We start from the raw sequence: 26,857 nt of genomic DNA, 5'->3' as shown, positions 1-26,857 counted from the left end.
TCATTTTATTATTCAAGTTAACGACTTCTGGTTTCTGGAATACTCCCCAATATTGGTATTTCCAAAATCATGGCCACGCATGAGCGCTAAATCGGTATCCAATGACATTTTGAAATTCAAGATGCTGACTTCTGTTTCCAAAAAATCCACGAAAACCGATCATAAACCCTGCCGTATGGGTGTTTTTGAAAACGGGATGACGTCCTAGGACCAAATATTGATGTCCGGTGCCATTTTTGAATCCAAGATAGCAACTTTGGATTCCCAGGGAGCTTAATATAAACTAAGAAAAATGTTTGAAGGTCTTCTAACTCTGATATTCTTACAGCCGGATTACGACTAAAAACCGATGTCCGGCGCCATGTCGAAATCCAAGAAAGCGACTTCTGGATTACAAAAAAGGATGACGTCTGACCGAAAACTGGTCTACGAATGTTGTACCAGGTTATAGTTGTTTTTCCACATTGCAAATAATTCGAACCTAAATGCAAAATATGAGGATGATATTGCTCTTATCTCAAATTTTTCCATAAAAGCATCTCCAAATGAAATATTTAAATCTATTTATAAAAAAAGTTTGGAGTTGTATGTATGTAGGCGTTCCAACATAACTTTCAACTACCTGAACCGATTATCACCAGACTTGACATTCATGTTCTTTGTACAATGCACATTGGGTCAGGAATGAAATCTAGCGGATCGAAAATATTAGCGCTCTCAGGGTTTGACCAATCTGTTTCCGATCTTCTACAAAGTTTCTTGGTATAGTTAGGGCTTCATTTTGGATGTTTGAATTAGTTCGGAACTTAGCCGCGAAGGTGGCGTTGCGATACTAACTATGAAACCTATGGTGTTACATTGTGATATTTCAACAAAAACACAAAAAAAAACACATCTTTCAAAAGTTCAAAAAATAAAGTTTTTTTGATATACAATTTTCAGAAAAAATCATGGTTTGCCAATACTTCTTAACCTATGAAATATCTATTTCACAAAATTATGTATTTTTTCAAATTTTGTGTAATATTTACACTTGAGTGTTTCTAAAACTTCTGTACTCGGAATAAACGGAGTCATTATTCAATTAGAAATTGAAGCGAATTTTGCGATCGAATGCGATCGAGCGAATTTTGTAAGAAATTAATTCGAGTGAACTCATAAAATTATCACAATAAAACGTGAAATTCAGACAAATTTAATAAAAACTCGTAGATCTCTGCAACTTGAAGAGTTAGAAGTTTTGTATATTCTGTAAAGTTTCATAGAATTTAGAGATCTACAACTTTGTCAAAAACCGCAAAGCTCTAGCATGTAAGGGAAAGAAGTTAGCATCGCAATGCCACCTTCGCGGCTGAATTACGAACTAATTCAAACATCCAAAATGAAGCCCTAACTATACCAAGAAACTTTGTTGAAGATTGGAAACTGATTGGTCAAACCCTGAGAGCGCTAATAATTTCGTGCCGCTAGATTCCATTCCTGGCCCAGTGGGCAATGGAGGAGGACATAAAAATATTGAAAAACGAAAAGAGCAGTCCTTAAAGAAGAAGGCTGTCATAATTGACAAGAAGTCACGATTTTCTGTTCATTATTGGAAACTTTTTGATTGAATCTGATGATTATCAAGTCCTGGGTTATGTTTTGAGGCCAACAGTTGATGTCGATGACATGATGTCAGATGTCGAAACATGATGTTCGAGGCTATGTTTTGATTTAAAATGGTAGTAGAACTGAGTAAAATCGAGAAAACTGTTCAAAAATCCTTTAATATTGGTACCCGGAACTAGAATGGCCGGAAGTCGTATGCGACGACATTTGAAATTCGATGTGGCTCCTTTCTGTGAAAATTGATCATATTTTCCTTAATATGATTTTTTGAAACAGAATGACGTCCAGATACTAATGTGTGGCATTATCCTTGAATACAAGCTGGAGTATTCCGTATTCTAAAAAGCTGGGTAATAAATGCCTAAATACTCTCCAACATCCATCCACAAAGTGAACTGACACTTATCGATATTCTGCATACAAAATTCATCTCCGTTGTTTCTATAGATGTTTTTTGGTTGTTTGATTATTAGATATTATAGAAAGATCTGAAGTGAATGATATTATATTTTCATGATTTTTAGGATTTCCTGCAAATATTTCTAGAAAAGCACCGCTTTGATTAATCGTTTTTCAACCGCCAATACGTCAGAAAAAGTTGTTCAAGCTGAACTATTATCAGATCAACATTTCATCACCCCTTAAAAGCTACACCTGTCTCTACTAAACATGGCATAAGTGGTTCTTGACATAACGAAATTGTTATAGGATGATAAACGATAGATTGGCCTCAAAGTAATCTCCATACAATCCGGTTCTACATTATGGATTCAAAAGTAATAGTAGAATATTTATTTTCTACTCGACTAGTTGAAACATAAATGTGTGCATTAGTTCTTGTGCTAGAGATGAGTTCTTATTCCAGAGACGAGTTCAACCTGCTTGTGAACTCAAAGGCAGTGTATGATTCAGTTATGCATAGCTACGATTTGTTTTTTTCTCGAACATGATTTCTGTAGTTTATTTTTTAAACCTCAAAAACCTAAAAAAAAAGTTTTAACTAAAAGATCCCAATATCCGAAAATCAAAAAATATTCACAATACATATTGCAAAACTTAGAGTATGCAAAACGTTATTTTTTACCACTGCCTTCAATACTTTATTATATAAAAACATACTAAGTATTGTCACAATCAATTCCGGTGATCTAAGCACCATACATTGCACTCAAACGGAGAACGCAAAATCATCTCGCTAGTGGCGATTCCAGTTTGGCGGTAATTATACAATACAAGCTATGCAAATTACCAAGTGATCGCAGCTTCAACTTCCATTTATTTCGCTAGAGCGCGCTGATTATTATGCAGCTACAGCGCATCCACCGGGAACATCAATGGAGGATAAATAGGAAACATGTTTAACAGAATTAGGCCTATCCTGGACGGATGAAAATTTAATTAATTTAGCTATTTCAGACCGGATCTAAGCGATGATGGGCGGCCGGTATAATAGACCATAACGGCTACAAATAGGTCCCGCTTGAACCCACAACACGATGGGCTTGCATTTGGGCTAATGAATTAGTTGATTCCGTTATTGCTGCTCGCGACATAAACGATCAGCAGGCAGTTAGATAGAGTTATCGAAATTCGCCGCGAGTATTCGAATAGTAAATAAAGAGCATTTCAACTACTCTCATGAATTATTTTTATTGACGGCAAAATAAATGAAAAAACTTCTATTGAGTCGTATTTGCTCAGCAACAATTATTACAGTTGCGCTACCATAGATATCTGAATAAAATTTATTAATACATTTATCATGCTATATTTTCGTTTTCAGTGCCACCAAACATCCTGGATATCGAGAGCACACCATCCTCGGTGGCCGTACGGGAAAATCAGAATATTAACATGACATGTCGGGCCGATGGATTTCCCGCGCCGAAAATTATTTGGAGGCGCGAGGACGGCCAGAGCATCACAGTCGAACGGAAGAAGAAAGGTAAGACGTACTTTACACTACAAGAAGCAACATAGATTGCTATCGAGATCGACACGACTTTACGATGTATATAACATAACATCTACATAACATGCCCGGAATGGAAAAGTTTTTGAGCACAAAAATTGTCAGTCGTGCTTTCAAAGTGACTAGCGAAGGTGAAAATACTACACGGAGATCGTATGACCCCAATGTCAGCAGTACCACTATCATCGTCACCATCATCCTCACCATCACCGATGTTGTTTTTTTTTGTGTATTGCTTTGCTAGTGCAAGTGAGCAAAAACGAAGATAAATCGATTTTTGATTGTTTTAGAAGATACACAAAGCAGTTTGCCCAACATCGCTTGTCATAAATGTGAGATTGTACCTAGAGGACAAACATACGGCGGTAACACTGACATACCGAGGAAAAACCGCTGCTAGACTCACAACTTTTTGTTACTTTTGCCGTCAGACAAAGAAATAGATTGATGCTAGTGAGGCCGAAGAAGATATCGGATAACTTGATAGAAAGTTCATTAAGTCGCACACAAAGCGATGTTATCTTGTCGGGCAGTCTTGTCAGTTGCCTTTATTAATGTTATCTGCCTTAATGGTTATGTGGGAAAAGTTTGGGGAGAGTCGTTTGCTAAAGACCGAAGTGGGTTTTGCCTCTCTATTACACGAGCAAATGTTACTTCTAAGTACTCGTACAGCAATTGCGATGTACAAGTACACCTCGGTTATATGCACCCTCGATTTTATGTACTTCGATTCTACACACTTTCACCTCGATATCAAACCTTATTTTCAACTCCTCTGTTGCTCAGCAATTTTATTTTGCTCAGTGATATTGTTAAATAACACATTTCTCCATTGAGTTTAAATTTATGTACTGCTTACATTGTGCTAACAATTAAATTTATGGTCAATCCGACTAAACGAAAATGTACGGATTTCTACTAGGTTTTTTCAGCAACTAATATTTGATATGGATAAAGATAGATAGACATAGAAAACAAACCAACGGAATTTCCACAACTCGATATACTTCTCATTCCAATGGGAAAGTTTCTGTAAAAATATGATTGGATGTTCTGACCTTCTTCTTGAAAGAAATAAGACTCATTATTGTGCTGTAGCGTAACTGATCGTGGTTTGCACCTTTCTTATAGAGTTTTATGTCAAGCTAGAAATGAATGATAATTTTTTCGGAAACTACAAAACTATTCGAATAAATCTTGAATTGAAAGGAAAATATAAATAGGGTAATCGCTCCATTTTTCACCTCAACAGTTTGGTGCACCTATATTCATCTTATTTCTCTCATTTGTCCAATTTACCGTCAAATTTCTACAAATTTTTGAAAGAAAATCTTTTTGCTTCTCGATTTTCTCAAGTGTCTGAAAGTTTTACATTGAAAATATGGTAAAGTTTGACGATAAATTGGTCGAAAAGGCGTGATGAGATGAATATAGGTACTGAGATGAATATAAGAGCAGTTACCCTACATAAACGATTAAATTTCTTAACTTGAATAAAACCTGATGTCTAGTAAATAATAATGATATCATTTTTAAAAAAAGCGGAATTCTGATACTTGTTCGACCCATGTTATCCGTGATACTTATTTATGATCTTAGTTCGATTTATGATCTAAGTTCGACCTAATACAAAATAAAAGCGGAGCCTTGAAAATTTAAGGTCTAAACGGGATATGAATGCGTTTTTGTGCCAAATACCTATCCTATTTGTAATTGATCTATTTTTAAACGTTACGTGCTCGACGGAGTACCCGGATACCTTTTTGGGTTTCATAAGACGAAATTTCACACTTCATTTCGATCAATAGTGACAGAAATCAGTGACATCTCAGAAGGAAAAGAATCTCAATATATATTGCTGACGCTTCGTAGATTTTTTTTTCTTAAGCTAAAGAAATCGGATGAAAATATTAAGAATTTTAATCGCAGTTGAATCGTCGGGTAATGATTCCACGAAGCTGTCATAAGTCTTAAAGTTGATTGATTTGTGATCTAATGGTAAATATTGGATTTATTCTTCAGTAACGAAGCGAATCAGAATTTTATCCGTGCCTTAAAGCGGTCAAATTTTCATTTTTTTGCCCGATGAAAAAAATGGAAACTAGTTCAGGAAATTTTCGATACCGAAGAAAACATTTTTTTATGCCGAATGTTTTAGAAATGCAGAACACGTCAAGATCTGGTGTTATCTGAAAAAAAAACGGAAAAACTACTTTCTGGGACTTAGAGATTTTTGAGCTGGGAAACAATCTCATTTCACTTGTCCTATTCTCAATTCCACTTCATTGTCAATCTCACTCCACGGAGGTGATTTTTGTCACCTCACTTGAGGTGAAATCGGGAATAGGTCTAAAAAAGTGAAGTGAGCGTGAGAGTGAAATATATTTCACCGTGAAGTGACTCCCGTAATAAGCACCCATATCTCAGGAGCCTCGTCAGACTGCCGTTATTGCCCCACTACTGAGGCAACATAAAGGTTGCCATCAGCAAATCCAATTTTGAAAATCAAAAGCCTTTTTCAAGGCAAATAAACAAGTCATTGAAAGTTAATTTTTGACAACGCAAGCAAGCATTCTGTGTTGGATCCTAGCAATTTAAATCGGTCGCATCCGTCTAATTTACTGAATGTGAAATAGCTTCCACAGTGCATGTTGTCCGTGTATCTTAATTCCCCCACTGTTAGAGCAGCTCAAAGGTTGCGATCAGCAACCGATTTTGAACCGCAAAATGCCTTTTTCAAGGCAAATAAACAAATAATTGAAGGTTAATAATTTTCTGGCATCAACACAAGCAGACATTCTGTGCGGGATGCAATCAAATTCTGTTGTAGTTGTCTAATTTTTACTTTATTTAGTAAACCCCCCCACTGTAGGGGCAGCGCAAAGGCTGCGATCAGCATAACCGACTTTGAATAACAAACTGCCCTGTTAGAACGCATTCACAAAAGCAGTTAATTCGACTATGCAGAGCTAATATGAAGTCGATTCAATCAATCAGCATGAACAGAATTCCGTCGTCTTCCAGCTGACAAGTTGCAACATGATGCAACACGCAACAGTGAGCGAACGGAATCGCTTGATGTTACAAGCCGCAATACGGTTAGGGGTAAAATCGTTGCGTGTGTGAGAGCACCATCGGTGTTTATTTGCTGGATCAAATGCGAATTGTGGAATAATTCGTCTGAAGAACATTAGAAAATGGTGCAACTGAAAAGAAAGGCATGGCCTATTTCGTAGCACCCTTCGGCTATAAACTAGCTACATTCATTAGTCGTATAGATGAGGAAAAAAAAAATAGATGAGGAAAAATTCATTAGTCGGAAGGTGAGCTGGATGGACCGTCCACAACGTTGACAGCAGTAGCAGCAGATATCAGCAGATATCAGCACTCAGCACTGAGTCAGCAGTAACAGATGATAGCAGCGGGTTGCGCCAGTGGCTGCCTTCAAATTAAATAAATCACTTGCCCTGTGGCCGCATTAGGCCTCTGCCAGGCTAAACGCGAAAAGCGGCGCAAACCGATTCGCCCGGCCGTAGGTTAATGTACAGCCGTAAGTAGAGCTGTGTAAAAGTATTCTACTTCAACCTTGCAGTCGTGGCTTTGCACACAACCCTCCTGTGATTTTTTTAACAAACATATCTTAAATTGTTTTTGAACACTTTATGTGAATAGTGGGTCAATTGCAACGGAAATAACTTATTGTAATCTGAAATGATTAAACGCTGAGCTGATATGTTTAATTATTGACCGGTTATGTTTAATTATTTATTAACCTCAACACATTCTCGAATATTTCACTATTTCTAGAGTAAAATGACAAATCAATGTCCATAGTTATCACGAATGAAATAGAAGTAATAACACTAAAACAATTCTAGCAATAATCTCGCAACTGACAAACTTACGTCCGTTTAACTTTTCTCATTAAATATTTTATGATTGGCTGGTCCACACTCGTTCCGATTACATCCCATTCCCATCCAGACTTGTTCCGCTAGAGTGCAATTTCTCAAAAATTAATTGAAAACCATTCGGCTTCATGGCAATTGGAAAGTAATTAAAACTAAACTAACCGAATGCCGAGGAACGCGAGGACGGTGGTCTTTTTGGCGGAGGGATCGAATAGAAAACATTCCAGAAAAGATGGCTGCGTATTTTTCCGCCCAACCTTTATGATCGTTCCGACAGTAGGCAATAGATGTAGGATGGGATAAAAAATTAAACGAACGGTGTGAAGTACAAATCCGACTCCAATATTTCCCGCTGTCGGAGTTTTGTTTTGTCGTTGGTGCGAGGGTGCATTGTATAGAACCATTTACCCAACAAAACAGAGAGTTGAAAACATTTTCCACGTTGCTGCGCTTTTTGAGGAACAAAAACATCACCCGGAGAGGTGAAGGCAAGATATATGCGATAGAAAAGTTTTGCCCTTTCGTATAGGAAATTATTGCGATTTGTTGCGCTCGAATTATGGAATGTTACGAGCGCAACGAACATGCGGTCGGTAGAAATTGCTATCGCCCGGATAAAAGCCCTAGATTTCCCAGTCTTTTGTGTGCCATAAATTGTATTAATAGGGCACCAAGGAATAGCATACGGAAGCAGCAAAATGACCGTGCCTGCGAAGGAGTAATTCATACTTCAACAATAGTTTTGTATGCGGTTTTTTGCAAAACTAATAAAATGAAAACACAGCACAAAACTGACAATTAAAAAAAATTCAGAGCAAAACATCCAGACAGCATTCAATTGGAATGGTTCGATGAACCTCTGTTAAAATATTCAACCGATTACAGTAACAATATCACAATTTAAGAGCTGTGAAATGAAAAGACACAATAGCTATAGTTTACCTTTATTCCCATTTCTAAACAAATTGTCGACCTCACTCTTCAGATCCCATATGGTTGTCAAGCCTGCGTGTACCAGCCGGCATTAACTGCTCCAATATTCATTGAAAAATATTACGGAAACTTTTTCTCCCTCCCAACCGCCTGACAATCGACAAACAAAAACAGCACCCAACTATGTAGCAAAACATTGCATTAACTTTTCCACTTCATTCAAATCTCTTTCGCCAAGCGGATACACGTTCCACCATGAGATGCGTCGTTTTGCCGTTAGCTAGGCGTATTTTCTGACTTCCCCTCTCTCTATATTTCCTTTGCAGTGATGGTTTACGACGGCGAAGTGCTACATCTGACGAAAGTGAGCCGAAACGAGATGGGTGCTTATCTCTGCATCGCCACTAATGGTGTGCCACCATCAGTGTCTAAGCGGATTATCCTTGACGTAGAATGTAAGCGTACTTCCAAAGATTTTTGTTTTCCTTTTTTTTTTCTCTGCATCGCTATTCAGCAACGTATGCCGATGGTTTTCACTCCTTGGTAGCTGTTTTACTTTTACCACTGGATAAGTGAGTTATCTCGTTAGAATGTCGCTTAAGGTTCATATTTGCTTAAGCAGAGAAGATCTGTGGAGTGAAAACTTTCGGCTTACGACCAAGAAGCTTAATGATTTCATACTGTTCTGCCGCAGGGCGTTTGATGCATAAACAAGTGAAATTTGAAAGCTTTTTGGAAGTTAAGCTGTACCACCGATGTTTAAACTATCAAACTAAGAGGAGTTTCATTTGTTCCAGTTTCGCCAATGATATGGGTCCCGAATCAGTTGGTTGGAGCTCCACTGTCGACGGATGTCACGATAGACTGCCACACGGAAGCGCATCCCAGGTAATCGAGTGATGAAATATGATTTTGTACCATTTATTATGCTAATAAAGTTACTTTGCCAGTTTGCACCAATTTTATCTTCTCGATTTAAGGCCTACATTCACTTAAATTTGAAATTTCATTGTTATTGAACGAGAACTATTTGTCTAAGGTGGAACTCACGTAACTTTTTCGAAATTAGCTGTTTTTGATTGACAAAAACTTTTTTGAAAATCTATTGTTAACGATTTTAACGATGGGCATAGGGTTTATTTTGCTGCAGTAAATTATGTAGATGTGTTATACGCTCTTATCGTTTCAACGGGAAAAATATAAAATATCGGAAGACTACATTTGTTTTAATGTCGAATATAATTAGAATAAGAATAATTTTTTTCGCTATAACAAGTAAAAGAAATTCGTAATTAAAATTACTAAAACGAATATAACATATCAATTACCATTATGTCTCCGGATAAAATGTTGCAAACAAATATCCGTACAGTTAAATCACTCCCGCTTACGTGTTTTAAAAACTAGTTTGCGCAGACGATTGCCTCCGGAATCCAATATCTGTGCAAGTGTCAATAAATTCGGTTCGAATCTCTACCGTATCAGCAAACACAATAAAGTTCCTACCCGCTGTCAAAACAGCCCCCCTCGCCATTGTTCAATTTCTTCCAGGATTCTTTGGACAACCTACAAACTGCCGATAGTTTAACCATCCATTGAAAGTTTCAATTTTTATTTATCCTGGCAGCGCAGAAAAAAAGCGAAACTTAAAGAGCGAGAAAATCGCTCTCGTCAAGCCAAACAAAGGGGGAAACTTTTCTACCCACGATCATTCCGCCGTCCAATGCACGATCCGCCATCCGCCACAAGCCAGTTGATGCTATCGGTGCATAGTAGAGGACCTGAAAACACTGTTTTCCACTTTTATTGAACTTTTCTCACTTTCGTCCTGCCTAGGAGTAATGTGTTTTTTTTTTCTTGCTTATTCTCTTTCCGGCACTCGACGACGACGACGACCATGCTTCCCTCACACACACTTCCGTCTGCTGTTGTTATCGTGGTTTTGCTGCTAATACTGCTACCGCTATTGCTACGATGCAGGGCGATCATCTACTGGGTCTACAGCTCGGTGATGGTACTTCCGAGTAAAAAGTATATAATCGATTACAACGAAAACTCTTATCGGTAAGTTATTTCGCGCTTGTAATTGAGATTTATTTAACTGATCCCCCCGTTGCTGCCCCGGTTACCGTTCGACATGCTCGTCTGTTAGGTCTGCAGGATTAAAACAACAGTTGAGCGGTTCCGTGATTGTTTTCAACTATTCGTGAAACGTGCAGTGATGTCTGGAGGAAATGTTTAACCCAGTGAACGATGCTTTTTTTATTATTGCACACAACTTTTTCGTTCCTTTGGTAATGGCTTTGCAGAACGCCATCATTAAATTTACATATCCAGTTTTGACTACCATTGTTAGAGAAGCTCTACTAGTTTGGAAAATAGAGTACATACATGAAATGGAGAATCGATACATTGTTAGATCCTACCACACATCACTGCGATGCAACAATAATAATGGTAGCCTTTTGGTACGACAGCTCACAAAATTCGAACAACCTGCAGTAATTTTGCTAATGCAATAATCCACTTTAGATTGATGTATTTTTCCTTTTTTCTCTTTTCTCTGATCGTCCTTGTCGTTTTTTGCTGATCTACCACAGAGCACACATGAAGCTGACCATCAAGAATTTGTCGCTCGGTGACTTTGGAAATTATCGATGCATATCGAAGAATTCCTTAGGGGAAACCGAAGGATCGATACGTGTTTACGGTAAGTGCTTGCAACCAGCGAATAAAGCGTTTTTACAACTGGGTTTTGAATATTTTACCAAATTTACCAAAATAATATAACATCACTAGAACAACTCCACATTCTAACGAAATCATTTTCTGCATTGTTCTACAAATATTTGTCCCTCGAACATGATTTCAAAGTTAAAGGGACCACTATACGTAGAATGGCAGTATGTGTAGTAACCCAGCTTCTCAGATAGTGATTCCATTTCATACGAGCTAAATCTAAACAAACGACATCATTTTGGTAATTAATGTAGGCACACATTACACTCTTAGTGATCAACCTTTCTATAAATCATGCGCCTCCATTCTCTTGAACTTAAACGTCAGCGCACGGTTATCAGTGAAATAAACTGCAATTCACGATCAAATACAATATACCTATACCCATTTCAGAGCAGAATCTCTACCAAATGCTAAAAATTAACATAGAAATTTCTTAATCAACTTCAATGCAACTCCTCCCCATCTCGAATGCTGCACTTCGGACAACGCTTTCGATTATAGAAATTCCACTGCCGTCGACACCATCAAAACAAATAACGCACGTAGTGGAACCCAAAGAAGGTAAGTGGATTATTTAAACGACATCGTTTTTGCCTTCTGTTTCTTTGTATGCCATCCACCTCTTAGCAAGCGAGAAAAAAAAACCTTATCAGATTCCCGTTCCCTCGAACACCTTCCATCGTCTAGTGGTTCTTTGTGTCTCAATTTCGCTTAATTAATATTAATTCCGACGATTACGTTTCGCTCTCTCGTTTTTTTTCTCGCCCTCTCTTGCTGTCATTTAATCAAATCTCGCCATCCCTCCCGCATCGGACCGACACGACTGACGGGCCACTTTCAACCTAGCAGCCACGGTACCGCGAAACGAAACCATTAAGGTCGTCCAACCCGAGGTACTGTTCCCAATTAAGAACGACGAAAGCTACGCGCAACGTTCGCCTAATGGTATCCCGTTCGAGCGCAAGGGTTTGGCAATCGGACAAAGCTTCTACACCGACATGCCAGCGAAGGATTTCAGCTTCTCTCACGGTAAGTTGTAGTGGTCCGCCAGAGCCATGGGAATGGAAGGATAGTCAGTTTGTAATGTACGCTGTTCCGTTGTCTCAACTAGCTGAAACTGTTAGTTTTTCGGCACAGATTTTGATTTGGATCGCGAAACCTTGGTCCGAGAGCATTTTTGTTGTTAATCAAAAATTTTCGACAATGATCTTTCTGAAACTCAAATTGACAAGCACTAAATAAAAAACAGAAATATTTCAAATCTATTGCTGTAAATGCAATAGAAGTGCTAATCACCCCACTTAGCTGAATTTGTTGAAAGACATGCTCACAGTTCCCTCATATTTCTGTTACGCTCCTTCGCTTACTCGTTCGCATTTAGTTGAGTCCGCCAATTTCAACGGATTATTCCAACTTTATGCTGGCTCAATCAACGGACACAGTTCTGCATTCTACAACAGACAGGTACCTACGAGTACTAGTACCGGATGTGAAAATACTCGAAAATGATGTTTTGCGAGTGGAATGCAATTCTGAGAAGCAGCAGATGCGAATACGAATTCAAAAGGATCGAATTGTGTACCCCGAAATGAAGATATGAGTATTAAATATCATCTTCATGCTGTCGTTACTTCATCCTCCAGCTATACGGATGCAATCGAATTGAGATCTGGGAATGTAGACATTCAAATTAACGGGATTATATAATATCACTCGCTGATGGTGCACATTGAACATTTAAGCCAAATCAAGCGCTTCGGAAGAAAACGACTTCCGTTGGCCGCATCCGACCAAGCTAATTTCGGCATGTGTGCTACCAGCATGCAGAGTCACTCAAAACTGGGAAAGAATTAAAATTAATTTAACGGATTTTTTCATTCGTGCTCCTATTTTTTCGGCATTTATGCCATACACTGTCTGCACAGACACCAGCAGTCAGCATCGTTAAGGAGCTCCGTTTTCATAAGATTTTGCTGACGAACCCAACCAGCTGCTGCATCCGTTACTATCTCCAAGGTGGAAACGAATCTCCGATATGGAAATACGGGCCAGCTAGCTTGCGAAAGTTGCATCGCCGTGAAGTCTGAAAGGGGGAAGATTTATGACGGGTCGGTGTAGTATGGAATTATAAAATGCAAGCTTTGCCGGAAAACTATGGAATTGTCTCTTCAGGGAATTAAAGACGAAGCAGAGTCATAAAAATAGCTATATTGAAAACATATCAAATTGGTTAAATCATGAAAATTCGTGATCCTGGAGGACACTGCGTGGACGACGAAAACTAGGAGAAAATACTGATGATAATCGTTCAATCTAATAAATTAACAAGTCAACAAATTGAAACCGAAATCTATTCTACCAGTTGAAAACTTTTACAATAAGCGTACAATATATGCGAAAATAAACGAGAACCCTATACCTTTTCCAGACGGAACATAGACCTGCAATCTCCCTGTCTCCGGTAAATGTCTCCAGGTCTTGCTGATTTTCATATTAAAAAAACACTGTTTACGTTGCAAGAATGTAATTTGATTTATAGGGTAAGGAACGGCTTAAGCAGTGGCGCCTATTCTAATCAGTTGATATAAACGGGCCTCAATCTCCTGAATTTTGATCAATATCGACAATTTCAATGATGATAACGAAAAATCTGATTAACTAGCTGTCTTACGAATACATAACATTCCGTTCAACACAGGAAAATCTTCGAAAAAAGCTATTCAGGCGCTATTTGGGTGCTGTGGAAAATCCGCTGCAAAACAGATGCAAACTGCTTAAAAGGTTCGGGGTGATTGCAATAGTGTCTCTCGATAGGGAACTTTAAATGATTATTTTAAAAGTTTGCTAAATTAGTATTAGAATTTGAAAACAAGTGCTGACAGAGAAAAAGATAGAGAACAAATTGATATATTTATGTTTGTGTTTCACCTTACAGATTTCAAATATTTCGTCTCAATACACAGGCGGCTCTCAAAGCTGCTTAAAATATGTTCCCTACCTCGAATCATTCTTCGAAAAAGAGGAAAGGAGATCTCCTTAGCCGCAAGGTAACAGAGTCCGCTTTGACAAGCGGGTGGTCGTGGCTTCGTATCTTAGTAAACTCAGGCTACTATGTTTGTCAAAGGATCTCAACATGGGTTTATTCTCAGGCTTTCCACTACATACACAGGGGGTGTAGTTTACCTTACACCATTGTTCCCATTATTTCCAATAACAAATCAAATATATTTCAACATAGAGACGCGAGGCATAACGGGTGACAACTAGAACTTTGGAATTTTCAGAGACTCTCTTACTTCACAACAAACACGCTCAAAGCGAAATGAGAGTATGTATCTGAAAGCTCTCTCTCTCTGCTCTATTTGCCAGTGTTTTTTGTTTTGTTTATACAAGCCCATTCTCCCAGCTGGTCTCAAGGTACGATGCTGGCCTAACTAGCCAGTCGTCGTAGGTTCGAGTCTCGACTCGGGAGAGACTGTTAGTGGCAGTAGGATCGTAGCGCTAGCCCCGCAATTGTCTTCTACACTTTAACAGTTGGCTGCGAAGTCTGTGTATAATAAACAGAAGATCGAGTTCCGAATCGGAATGTAGCACCCAAGGCTGCGGCTTATACATGCCCAGTTCTGTTCAAAATGGCGTCGAAACAAGGAGCTTTCTGCAAGTGCATAGCACGCATTGTTCGCTATGAACTGCACAACTATTTTGATTTTACTACCAATCAAAATGTACACCAGAACAAATGTTTGAACAACATTATGATTCCCTTTCTTCCAAAACACCATACCGATGAAAGTGTATTTTGACCAGATTAAATATCCTCACATTATGTCAAAAGAACACAAACGTTTCTGAGCAACCACTCGACTCCATTTGTACCCCAAATACGCAATCCAACGAATCTACCTCAGTGTCGTCCAATCAAAGTTTTCTTTGGGATTTTGAGTTCCTTCGGGGCGAAAATAACTGGAGATCAACGATTTGCGAACGGTTGATTTGTAGAATCAAGAGAGGCATTCGAAAAGCGGACCGTACAACGCTCTTGTTCCGGCATCATGAGAAAGCTTCATCGGGAGGCCGGTAACGGACCTTTCTCAAATGTTCAGTTTAATTGTTAGTGTCCACCTTTATTTGACAACTGTAGAAAAAAATTACAAACTTTTAGTTGTCACCCGTTACGGACACGAGGTACAGAACGATGAGAATAACACTGGTCGATAAAAGCGAAAAATAGTTGCTCGAAACTTTTGCTCTCAAAAGATTATAGCTTTTCAACCATTCCTGTGAATTTTGGTACCCCTAATAAATACAGAAGAACGTCAAAAGGCCGCAGAGTAATTGCTCGCCGAGTATATTTGCTTACGGGAAAACTCATTTAAGTCTCTGCTAATTTGTATTTAATAGAGCCATCGAATTTCACAGGATTGGTGGAAAAGCTATAACCCTAGGCAACACAGGTTTTGACGTAAAACTCAAACTGGTTAAACATGAAAGATTAAAGTTCTTTGACCGTTCCTGTGAATTTGAGTGCCCCTTGTTTGGCTAGAAGTGCGTCAAACGGCCGTAGAGTAATTGATCGTCGGGTTTGTCGCTTGTACGTTTTCCTCCGGTGAAACTTTATTTAAGTCTCTGAAGACTTTGCAGTTTTTCGACTAAGAGCACCAAAACTCTCAAGAACGGTTCAAAAGCAATGATATTTCACTTTTTCTTTCAAGTTTCAGCTCTAAGAGAAACTCATATTTAGTCAGCTTGAGCTCTAGAGCAAACCTGTGTTTACGACTGTAGTTAGCGGAAGTTTTAGGAACTTAAAGCATAACGACACGAATGTACCGAATAAAATAAACGTGCTAAATGAACGCAATGATGCCAACTTTATTTTCATAACGACAGATCCAGAACACGCCTCCATAAAACTCGGTCTTGGGCTGCTTCTTTTCAGTCGCCCCTTGCACCTTCTGCTCGGGCATCCTCGTAGACAGTACATATCCAATGTGCATCAAATCAAAGTCGTCGTCCTCCATCCTGGTCTCCGCTGAATATTACACTGATCAACACAGGTGCGGCCCTAGAGCTCAAACTGGAAAATAATGAAAGATTTTAGCTGTTCAACCATTCCTGTGAGTGTTGGTGCCCCTAGCAATTTCAAAAACGCGTCGAAAGCTGCCACCCACTTCAACGCGAACGTTAACCGTACGTCTCCTTTCATACAGCGCTCCAGGGAACTAGTTTAGAGGGAAATTTGGATCTAGAGCTCGATAGCACTATTACTAGCTTAGCTTAGTTGTGAGATTGATGAAAATGAATTAAAACAGAAGTATTGAGCATGTAAAGAAGATGTCGGATGGTAGCCTTCCATAGATGAAATATTCAAAATTTTAACGTATGAAACACAAAAAAATAGTAATAATGTTTGAAAAACATATGGAAAGAGTCCGTTATGTTGTGCTAAAATAAAATGGATGAACTTATATTAGTCTAATTCACGACATACCAATAGTTGTTATTGAGCTGCTTTCTGCGGCTGAAAACATGAATTGAAATAAGTTATTACAACAACATTGTTCTGCCACAAACGGTGACATATCAACACTATTATATATATTTGTACGCTTATATTATTGAATGTTATTAGCTTTCGCAGTTAGGTTAATGTAATTGTAGGAAAATTATTAAACCTACTCGTCAAGGAAAAAAAAGGAATAAAACAAAACTCAAAATAAACTTAAAACTATCTTACTGACTATAAAGTGAGCTAATCGTTGCAATTGAGGATTGCAACGATTTTTGTCGGAATTTGTTGATAATTTGGCTTGACATATTTTCTAATGTTTCTACATTAGTGAGCCTATGTAGCTCGTTCGTGCTAAACCAGGGAGGACGCTTCAAAATCATTTTCAAAAGTTTATTCTGAATCCTTTGAAGTGTCTTCTACCTGGTCGCACAACAGCTTATCCAGATAAGAACTGGATATAACATTGCTGGCCTAAAAATTTGTTTGTAAATTAACAGTTTATTCTTGAGACAAAGTCTAGAATTCCTGTTGATAAGAGGATATAAACATTTGATATACTTATTGCACTTTGGTTGGATATTTTCAATGTTCTCCTTGAAAGTAAGATTCTTATCATAAATTAGCCCTAAGTATTTAACTTGATCAGACCAATTTTAGACCACACCGTTCATCTTAATAACGTGGTTATTGGTGGGATTTAGAAATGAAACTCTTGGCTTACGAGGAAAAATAATTAACTGTGTTTTAGAAGCATAAGGGGAAATCTTCCATTTCTGCAAGCATGAAGAAAATATATCTAAACTTTTTTGTGCCCGACTGCATATAACACGAAGGCTTTTTCCTTTTGCGGAAATGCTTGTATCGTCACAAAACAGAGCTTTCTCACAACCTGGTGGTAAATCACGAAGATCAGAAGTAAAAATGTTGTATAAGATTGGGCCCAAGATACTCCCCTGAGGCACACCAGCTCTAACAGGCAATCTATTAGATTTATCATTTAGATAGTTAACCTGGAGAGTGCGGTCAGTTAAATAACTTTGTATCATTTTTGTGAGGTAAAGCGGAAAACTGGAATTTGACATTTTAGCTATTAAACCTTTATGCCAAACACTGTCGAATGCCTTTTATATATCTAGAAGAGCAGCTCCAGTCGAATAGCCTTAAGATTTATTATTTCGAATCATGTTTGTTACTCTAAGTAACTGATGAGTAGTGGAATGCCCATGGCGAAAACCATACTGCTCATTTGCAAAAATTGAGTTCTCATTAATATGTGTTATCATTATTCTTCCAAAAAGTTTGCTAATAGAGGAAAGTAAACTAATTGGTCGATAACTTGATGCCTCAGCTAGATTCTTTTCGGGTTTTAAATTGGAGTGACTTTGGCATTTTTTCATTTCATAGTTTAATGTGCTAGTGCAAAGCATCTGTAAAATTTTTTACCAAGAAATTTAAAGAGTTTTCGGGAAGTCTTTTGATGAGAATATAGAAAATCCCATCATCTCCTGGTGCTTTCATGTTTTTGAATTTTTTGAGAATAGTTCGCACCTCATTCAAGTTTGTTTCCAATACCTCTTCGGAAAGAAATTCTTGGGTGGTGATTTGATCATACTTTTGGTTTACTTCATTTTCAATAGGACTTACTACGTTCAAATTGGAGTTATGAACACTCTCAAACTGCTGAACAAGTTTTTGAGATTTTTGTTCATTCGTTAGAAAAATGCAATCACCATCTTTAAGGACTGGAATGGGCTTTGAAGGTTTCTTAAGAACCTTCGAAAGCTTCAAGAAAGGTTTTGAATAAGGTTTTAGTTGTTCAACTTCTCTCATGAAATTCTCGTTTCGCAAGAGAGTGAATCTATGTTTAATTTCCCCTTTTAATTCTTGAAACATAATTTTCAAAGCAAGATCACGAGATCTTTGGTATTGTCGTCTCCGTATGTTCTTCAAACGTTTAAGAAGTTGAAGTTCACTGTCAATAATTGGTGCATTAAATTTCACTCGAGCTTTAGGAACTGATAAATTCCAGGCATTGAGAATTAAGCTGCTAAAATTATCTAATGCTCTGTCAATGTCAGCACTATTTTGTAAAATAATATCATCATTCAAATTTTCATCGATCGTAGAACGATATCTATCCCAATTAGTCTTGTGATAATTTAACACAGATCTAGGGGGATTTGAAATAGTTTCATGGGAAATAGAAAATGTTATGGTTATGGGAAGATGATCAGAATCAAAGTCAGCATGAGTTAATAAATCACTGCATGAACGACTTTGATTTGTTAGTACCAAATCAATTGTAAATGGATTCCTAATAAAAAAATAACATGTAGGACCATTTGAAAATAAAACTGAATAAAATCCAGCCGAGCAATCATTAAACAATATTTTTCCATTGGAATTGCTTTGAGCATTATTCCAAGATCGATGTTTCGCATTAAAATCAGCGATGATCGAAAATTTAGATTTATTTCTTGTGAGTTTTTGCAAATCTCCCTTGAAATATTTTTTCGCTCACCAGTGCATTGAAAAGGCAAATACACTGCGGCTATAAATAAAATGCCAATACTTGTTTCAATTTCAATTCCCAAACTCTCGATAACTTTGGTTTCAAGATGGGGTGAAACACGATGTTTTATTCTACGGTAGATAACTATTGCAACTCCACCACCGGCAACATCAATTCTATCAAACCTATGAACCATATAATTTGGGTTCTTTCTTAGTTTAATATTTGGCTTTAAAAGCGTTTCAGTCACAGCTAAAAAATTGAAAAATTCATCCTCTTTCGCTTTTAAAGAGCGAGAATTCCAATTAAGAAAATTTACAGCATTTTTTAAAATTGAGCTGAGTTTCAATTTCATAACAATATTAGTTGTAAATTTCATACCTACTTGAACAGCCTCATACATCGAGTTACAGTTCAACAAAGCGGACATTAGCTGCAGCATGGAATGTTGTAGGTAATCAATCTTTTCGGGTGTTGGAATACCTAAATCAATACTGGCTGACTTTTCAGCACCAAACACGAATGGTTCGTTACTGTTTTAATTTGAAATATTACCTGAAAGGGCACTGGCATATGAACAGTAATTTCCCTGTAATTTCCTGGTGTATTCAAATTTCATTAATTTTGGCATTTGCCTTTCGTTTCATCAAAATTACTTGGTTGGGGGCAAAACCGAGTGATTCTGACAAACAATCTACAATTTCATCTATAGTTTGATCATTTGAAAGACCTTTCAAAACAGCCTTAAACGGTCTCTCGTTTTTGGCATCAAAAGAATAAAATTTATACATCTTTTCAGTCAAATACTGTAAAAGATGTTTATGGCCATCAAAAGATTCGGCCAAAATACAAATTTCGTGTTGGCGGCCAATTTGAAAATTAACTTTTACATCCGACAGAAATGATGAAAGTTCTGATCAAAATGCTTTAAAATTTGCTACAAATACCACAATAGGTGGAACTTTAACCTTCTTCATAAAGCCTTATGCTCAGTATGAGAAGTTTGAAATTCTTGATCCCCAACGGAAGAATGAATATCATACCTGTTAGTCGAAATTTCAGTGTCACTTGGAGGAGATTTCTCACGTTTCCTTGAAGCCGCATCAAAGCGAGCTTTTTTTTTTCTTCCAGGCATAACTGGAAAACTTCACTTCACTTTCATTTCACTATAGAATTTAAGTAGAAATGTTTCAAACCAAATTTACTCACTAAACACTCGTTAACGTTAAAAACAAATTTATTACTTTGCATTTCACCAGGTAGTCTTTTAAAAAGATTGCCTGTTGAAAGCGAAAAACAAAATTTCAATATCTCTCGGTAGTCTAAGACTTAGCCTCGAGCTGTTGGTAAAATGTTGGTAGGACAGTTCAAGACGATCTGAATAATATATTGATAATCATGTACATATAATGTGAGATTGATAAAAATACAATAAAAAGTATTAGCGCTTGTAATAAAGATCTCGGTTGACTGCTTTTAAAACAGTTTTTAGAAACATATGGAGAGTGCCCGTTATATTATGTTCCCAAAAAAAGTGATGAACTTTTGTAAGACTAACTCATGACATATCAATAGTTATTGTTGTGCTCCTTAAAATGGCTGAAAACATGAATTGATATAAGTTATTATAACAGCATCGCAGCGCTTGCACAAACCTGTCGCTCCTTTCTACAACCATTCACCGCATAAAGTCATCCAAACAGATTATCCACACGTCTACGCATTTATCACAACCACGAATGCTACTATCCACAAAAAGTGAAAAAATCGGTGAACCGAGATACGATGTTTTACAGGTTGAGCAAAACGAGACAGACGTTTCAGAACTCAATTTATAAATGAAGTTTTACTAGAAAACTGATCTATATATGATGTACTGGAAATGTCTTTTATCTTCATAGGCAAACGCATAAAGAATGTATGATGAAAATAAAAAAGGATAAACAGCATAAAAAACCGATATTGCAATCCACACAAACGACATTTTCCTGCACTTCCCAAGTGGCGTGAGATAGGGCGTCAAATATTTTTTACTGGGTATGAACTCGAATATCAACACATAACAAAATCGGAACAATAACTTGTAGGTACTTATCTTACTGAATCCTTTGCGATTACTGCATATTTGAGCGCTTCTATAGCCTGCAGTGACCAGTCACACCAAACACACTAGTTACGGCAAAACAAGTGATAAAAAATCTTGAAATATAAACTTTTACTGATTTTACAATTCATACGTGCTGATGATAGCCGTGCTGCCAGTGCCCCTCCTCTCTAGAGCTAGATAGCGGTATTCTAGAGAAATCTTTCTTCCAGAATGTTGCTACATATAATGAGGTGGTGAGATTATATGATATCACAAATTAGGAAAACCATAAGTTTCGATAAAATCCAGCGTCTAACTTTCTTGTCATTGCAGATAGGGTTGAACTATGTTCTACAATGTTGTAGCCCCATCAATTTTGCGTAACTTTGTAGAAGAAAGTTTTCTTTTTCTATTATTCAAAATAATCGATCTAGAGCTATTTTTCTACCACAAGAAAAAAAAACTGCAAGTGCGGCCCTGGAGCTCAAACTGAAAAAATGAAGGATTATAGCTATTTAACCATAGCTTATAGCTTTCCTTCGAGACCAAACTTCTTGGAGTGGTTTTGGATCAAAAACTCAGCTGGAATGCACATGTTGAATACGTCATTGGTAAAGCTACAAGTGCCCTTTGGGCGTGTAGCAAAGCCATAAGCAGGAAATGGGGATTAAGGCCATGTATGATCTATTGGTTGTCACTCCTATCGGATCAATTACTTTTGCTGGAAAACCATGTTCAAGCATAACCTACCACAGTTCGTTGCGTTTCACTGAATCGAACGCCTCCTTGAACTTTATAAAGAGATGATTAGAGACAGTGGTAATTCGCGGCAAAAAAAGTTAAAAATTCGCAGGTGGTGGAATAGCGAATATATAGAATTCGCGGTAATTTCGCGGCAACCTTTTCTTTAGAAAACGCTAAATGAAGTGGTCTTTTGGGTAAAAACAATAAAAAAACTGTTTTAATCAATTTAATATACGATAATTTAACCGTACGATTCATGATTTCTTTGCAGAACGGACTACTGTCAAATTGTCTTCAATCATATTTTGACTCACGCTGCATTCCGCATCTACCAAGTTTCCGGGAATTTTTATTTTTATTTGCCATCCGGAAAACCTTAAGAAACCGTCCGCGTTTCGAATACTTACCAAAATTATAATATCAATCTCACTGTTGCGTATTTTTAAATATGCAAAAATGTTTGCTACTTGAACTAAGTAGGTACATCTTTCAACTTCGATTTTACACACTCTGTAACTCTATCATGCTGGTCTCCAATCACCAAAATCTTTGCCCGAAGAGGATCTAGTAACCGAACCGTTCGAAAACAATTCAACCCAGGCTGACAAAATCTCGTTGTAAGAGAGCAGTAGTACTATTCCATCTTATTGGATACGTAGGAAAAGGCCTCCCGTTGCCATCGAGGTGCCCATTAATCTTTAGATTTGTCTGTGTTGCTGGTTTTCGCGGCATTTCGCGGATTTTTGGTAATTTCACGGCTGATGCTGGATTTCGCGGAATTCGCGGCTTCCGCGAAATCGCGATTTACCACTGTCCCTAGGGATGATCTATCTACATCTTGTCGAAGGTCTATCTCAAAGTGAAAATCTGGTTCGTTGTGACGATATGAAAATCGCTTTTGTATTCGCCAACGAAGGCTTCCTGCAACGGCCTGGATACGGAAGAGAATTTTATAAGCGGATTTGAATGTACAACAATCCAGCGGCTTCTGCTTTTTGTAAAGGTCAATAACGGCTACGACCTTACAGTCGATTAGGAAAGGAACGAAAAAAGTGTTAATCTTTATTACCAGAGATCAAGACTGTGACGGAAAGGTTGGTGCTTTGTCACCGTGGGTAAATGATGGATTTTTATGCTTTTACCCTTCCCTCTACACTTACTTCACTACTCTTCTGTTGCGAGCCTTGTTATAGTTACTCCCAATTACCTGGAGAGGTGCGTGTAATCATTGAAACTTTGTGTGTGAAGGAAGGGTTAAGGGGTTATATACCTTTTTAATCGAGAAAAAAAGCAAAGTTTGGAATTTTTTACAGGCGTGTAGCACCTTTTTTATTGCATAAAAGAAGTAGTTTTCTTAATGGCCTGTTATTCAACAACAAAAAAACACGTTTGTTCAAAGGAAATACCAATTGTTTGTGGAGAAACGGCCGTTTCCCCGAAATGCTGTTTTTTGCATAGGTTTGCGGTGTTTACGATTGCGACCCAGCAGGTCAACTGAAATCAAAAAAGTCATATTAATTCATTAATTTTGGAGTGTCGATCATTTTCATAAGAGGTTTGTTTCCAGTGCAAACGGAAACGTTTTTCTCGAAAAAAAACATGTTTTGAGCGATAAAAATTGCAATAAAAATTTTTTTCGGCAAAGTTTAATTTCGTGTATCAAAAAACGATCGTTCCACGACCGGGAGATTTAATAACGAACATTAAAAAAAAAAAATAAAAAGATGAAGAGAATCGGTTCAGTAGTTAGATTGCAATCGTAAACACGGCAAAGTCATTTTTGTAGAAACACCGTTCCGAGATAAACACGTATAAAGTTTCAAGTTTAGCTTATGCGGCCGTGACGAGGCGTGCTTCAAATCGCTTCAACTTTCTCTTTAAGTTGTACTTAAAGATAATGCAATAAAAAAATTTCGATTTTCTCAAAACTAAAAAGGTAAATAACCCCTTAACCACCAAAGGGTCTGCTTCAATTAAAATTCGAAAAATTTGCAATTCGCTTGTCAGACCAGACTCTGTAACTTTAAGTCTGGGTCCGATGTTTTGTAGCTCATCAACGTTCGGCCCGGAATCACTGTCGAGCCAGGAAAGTGGATGTTCATAAGAACCTCTAGCGTTACTTTAGTGGTGACAGTCAAACTACCATCTCCTTTTTCTTTTAATTGCTCAAGACCATTCATAGAATCTTTGGACATCATTTTTTGCTTCAAGCTGAGTCTGTATGTCCTCACAGACTCGAACTCTGGACCTTCTTTTGGCTTTGTGTAGATCAGCGTTATATTTTGTGAGGGATTCTCTTTGAGCTTCCCACTTGGACATGATACCACGAGTTTGCCACGAAAGAAGGGGTCCTCTACGTGAAACGATAGCCTAACGCAGATGGTTACTGTGGAAGAGTGCCAAGGCTCCATTAGCGGCTGGGAATATGTCAAACTATACCAACCCCCTCCGTTCATCTCTTACCACAAATGTTAGTAAAATCGAAGAAGATACTTTCGAGAAAAAAGCGAATATATTATGATTTTATCTTAATTTAGTTTTGGATTTTAACTGAAGTCTAGAGTGATTGAAAATACATAAATAAAAAACAATATCGCACGCTAGCCTGGGGGGCTAATGCGGTCTCAATCTACTAGATTACCCGACATCGCCAACCACTGAACCACGGGGACCACATGAAAATACATACAAATACAATAAAAACATAAATTTAACTAAATCTTGACTTATCGGAACTCATCATAATACATACATGATTAGCAAAACACACCATACATCAATAAACTGTGACAAATAACTACGGCTTGAAACCTAAAATAATAAAATAAATAAATGCTTCATTACATATATATTAAACTTCATTACACTTTATCTTATTTCATCCCACTTTTCTGGTCTTCACTCGATCGCAAATGTAATTTATTTTTTACATGTTTACGTCCTTCCGAGTTTTTTCATGCCACAAATGAACAAATATGTTTTGTGTATATGAATGGAAACCAATCAACTTGCAACAAGAATATAGGTTGCTTAATCAATTTGAATATTATTGAAAGATTAGCAACATTTTGTTAAATATATACTATATGATACCGTTAGCAAAAACAACAATCTTTAATTAGTATTCATTTTCTTTCTTCGAAGCCTCATCATCACGATGGAACTGCAATGTGTACTACACTCTCGTTAGAATTGTGAGTATATCCTCGTCACTTACGTACAGTTACTGCATCGTCAACCAGCTATTTCTGTAAATGACACTAAAAATACGAAACGTTACTGTAAAATACCGAAAACGCTCCGCGGTTCTTACACCGCGGAGTATCGTATAGCAATCCCCATATAACTACTGCAAGGTTGAACCCCTGCCTAGATTGACCCAACATATCCATAAGTTTGTACATTCAGAAACGAAAAATTCAAGGCAAGTGATAATATAGTCAAATTGCGATGTGAAACCAGCTAGAAGTTATATGCTCTAAAAACAGATTTGCCAACAACGTTACCATATCCTCACAGAACCAAATCAAAAGCAAACCTTTACACATCAGCGTATTCTATAGGAGGTAAATTTGAAAGCGATCCAGAACACAAAGACACCCACACATCAAGACTAAGCAACACTATCAATTAGTCAAATGGAACAAATACTAGAGTGTTATATTTTCAAATAATTGAAAGCCATAGCCAATTCTAGCATACAGTCAAAATATCAAGAAACCAAACGCTTTCGTTGCAACAAGAAGCTATTGATTGATCACTAAAATTAAAAAAAAAGAGTTTATGAAACCTAGAACGACTGCGAATTGTATTATAATAAAGATATACCGAAAAAAATCAAATCAGTTGTTGATTAGATGTAACGATTAGGTATGTTAATAGCAAAAGACATCAGTGGAAGATTTCGCGAGATCAGTATGTAAATACGCGAGGCAACGGTGCCAATTTGTGAAAATATACATTTACACATAGCCAAACTGGAAATCGAATACGAGCATGCTGCAGGAACCATCAAAATATCTTTTTTTTCTCTAACCTGTCTAGAGATAGCGGAATTTCGCATCTTACTGCTGAAATTCCTTGAATTCTTTTGAGGCAACAAAACGAAGAACAGAAAATCCCTGCGAGCATTGTTTCACTCTCGAGCTATTTCAAGGCTATCCCAATCTCATTCCGAAAACAACAGTATTAAAAAGTAGTGAGGAATGCCCATGTCGATTAGGGGATGTAAAAGTGAGATGAAAATGCCACAATTCGATCAAATGTATTGATAAACCATATTTTTGTTACCATATCATATGGATGAATAATACGACGCAGGCAAATATAAACCAAAGGAAAACATTTGATTTAAATAATTCATGTTTGCTTTTCATTTTACATTTTGTCTCCACCGTTCGATCCGAAAGCCCTACCACATACGAACAGGCATCGACCTCCAGGCGAGTACACGGCTATCGGTATGTCCATCCTTTCCAATCCGAATCATCATCTGGGCAGGATTAAATGCAATCAGAAAACTAATAATCGAAAAAGCTTTACAATATTGCAACGTTTTATTTTTTGCCGCAATTCTAACCACTTCGGCTGAAGTCATTTCTGTTTGCTCCCGTCTGTGCCCTCGGTTTGCGTCAGTCTAGAGGACACACGGATACCTCTGCTGGAAACACGCCGAACGATATCATCGTCCAATCCGGATCTGACATATTGGAGCTTTTTCTTACTCGCCTAATAAGCATTCATATTGAAATGTTCCGAAAGGAATTGAACCGATTCTTCTAAGGCCCGGGCATTTACTTGGCTTTCGCTGTGCATGGCTGAGTTTCATTTCGCGGCGGAT

The 26,857-nt window shown here is 37.5% G+C and overlaps 1 protein-coding gene across 3 annotated transcripts in view; it reads left to right on the top strand.

Moving 5' to 3' along the window:
- Positions 1 to 26,375, top strand: part of LOC129721611 (lachesin) — a 262,907-nt gene extending 236,532 nt beyond the window's left edge. For 2 of the 3 annotated variants that reach the window (XM_055674367.1, XM_055674369.1), the window contains 8 exons: positions 3,392 to 3,553; positions 8,751 to 8,879; positions 9,222 to 9,312; positions 10,405 to 10,488; positions 11,025 to 11,134; positions 11,668 to 11,727; positions 12,013 to 12,195; positions 25,162 to 26,375. In XM_055674367.1, the coding sequence (XP_055530342.1) occupies positions 3,392 to 3,553; positions 8,751 to 8,879; positions 9,222 to 9,312; positions 10,405 to 10,488; positions 11,025 to 11,134; positions 11,668 to 11,727; positions 12,013 to 12,195; positions 25,162 to 25,271 (929 nt within the window). In that variant the 3' untranslated portion in view covers positions 25,272 to 26,375. The remainder of the gene's footprint in view (positions 1 to 3,391; positions 3,554 to 8,750; positions 8,880 to 9,221; positions 9,313 to 10,404; positions 10,489 to 11,024; positions 11,135 to 11,667; positions 11,728 to 12,012; positions 12,196 to 25,161) is intronic. The other variant, XM_055674368.1, reaches the window with a different exon arrangement.
- Positions 26,376 to 26,857: the final 482 nt, after the last annotated feature.

The sequence above is a fragment of the Wyeomyia smithii genome, chromosome 2 (genome assembly GCF_029784165.1).
Source record: "Wyeomyia smithii strain HCP4-BCI-WySm-NY-G18 chromosome 2, ASM2978416v1, whole genome shotgun sequence".
Lineage (NCBI taxonomy): Eukaryota > Metazoa > Arthropoda > Insecta > Diptera > Culicidae > Wyeomyia > Wyeomyia smithii.
Note: the sequence above shows the minus strand (reverse complement) of the source record. Positions and strands in the feature narration are given on the sequence as shown.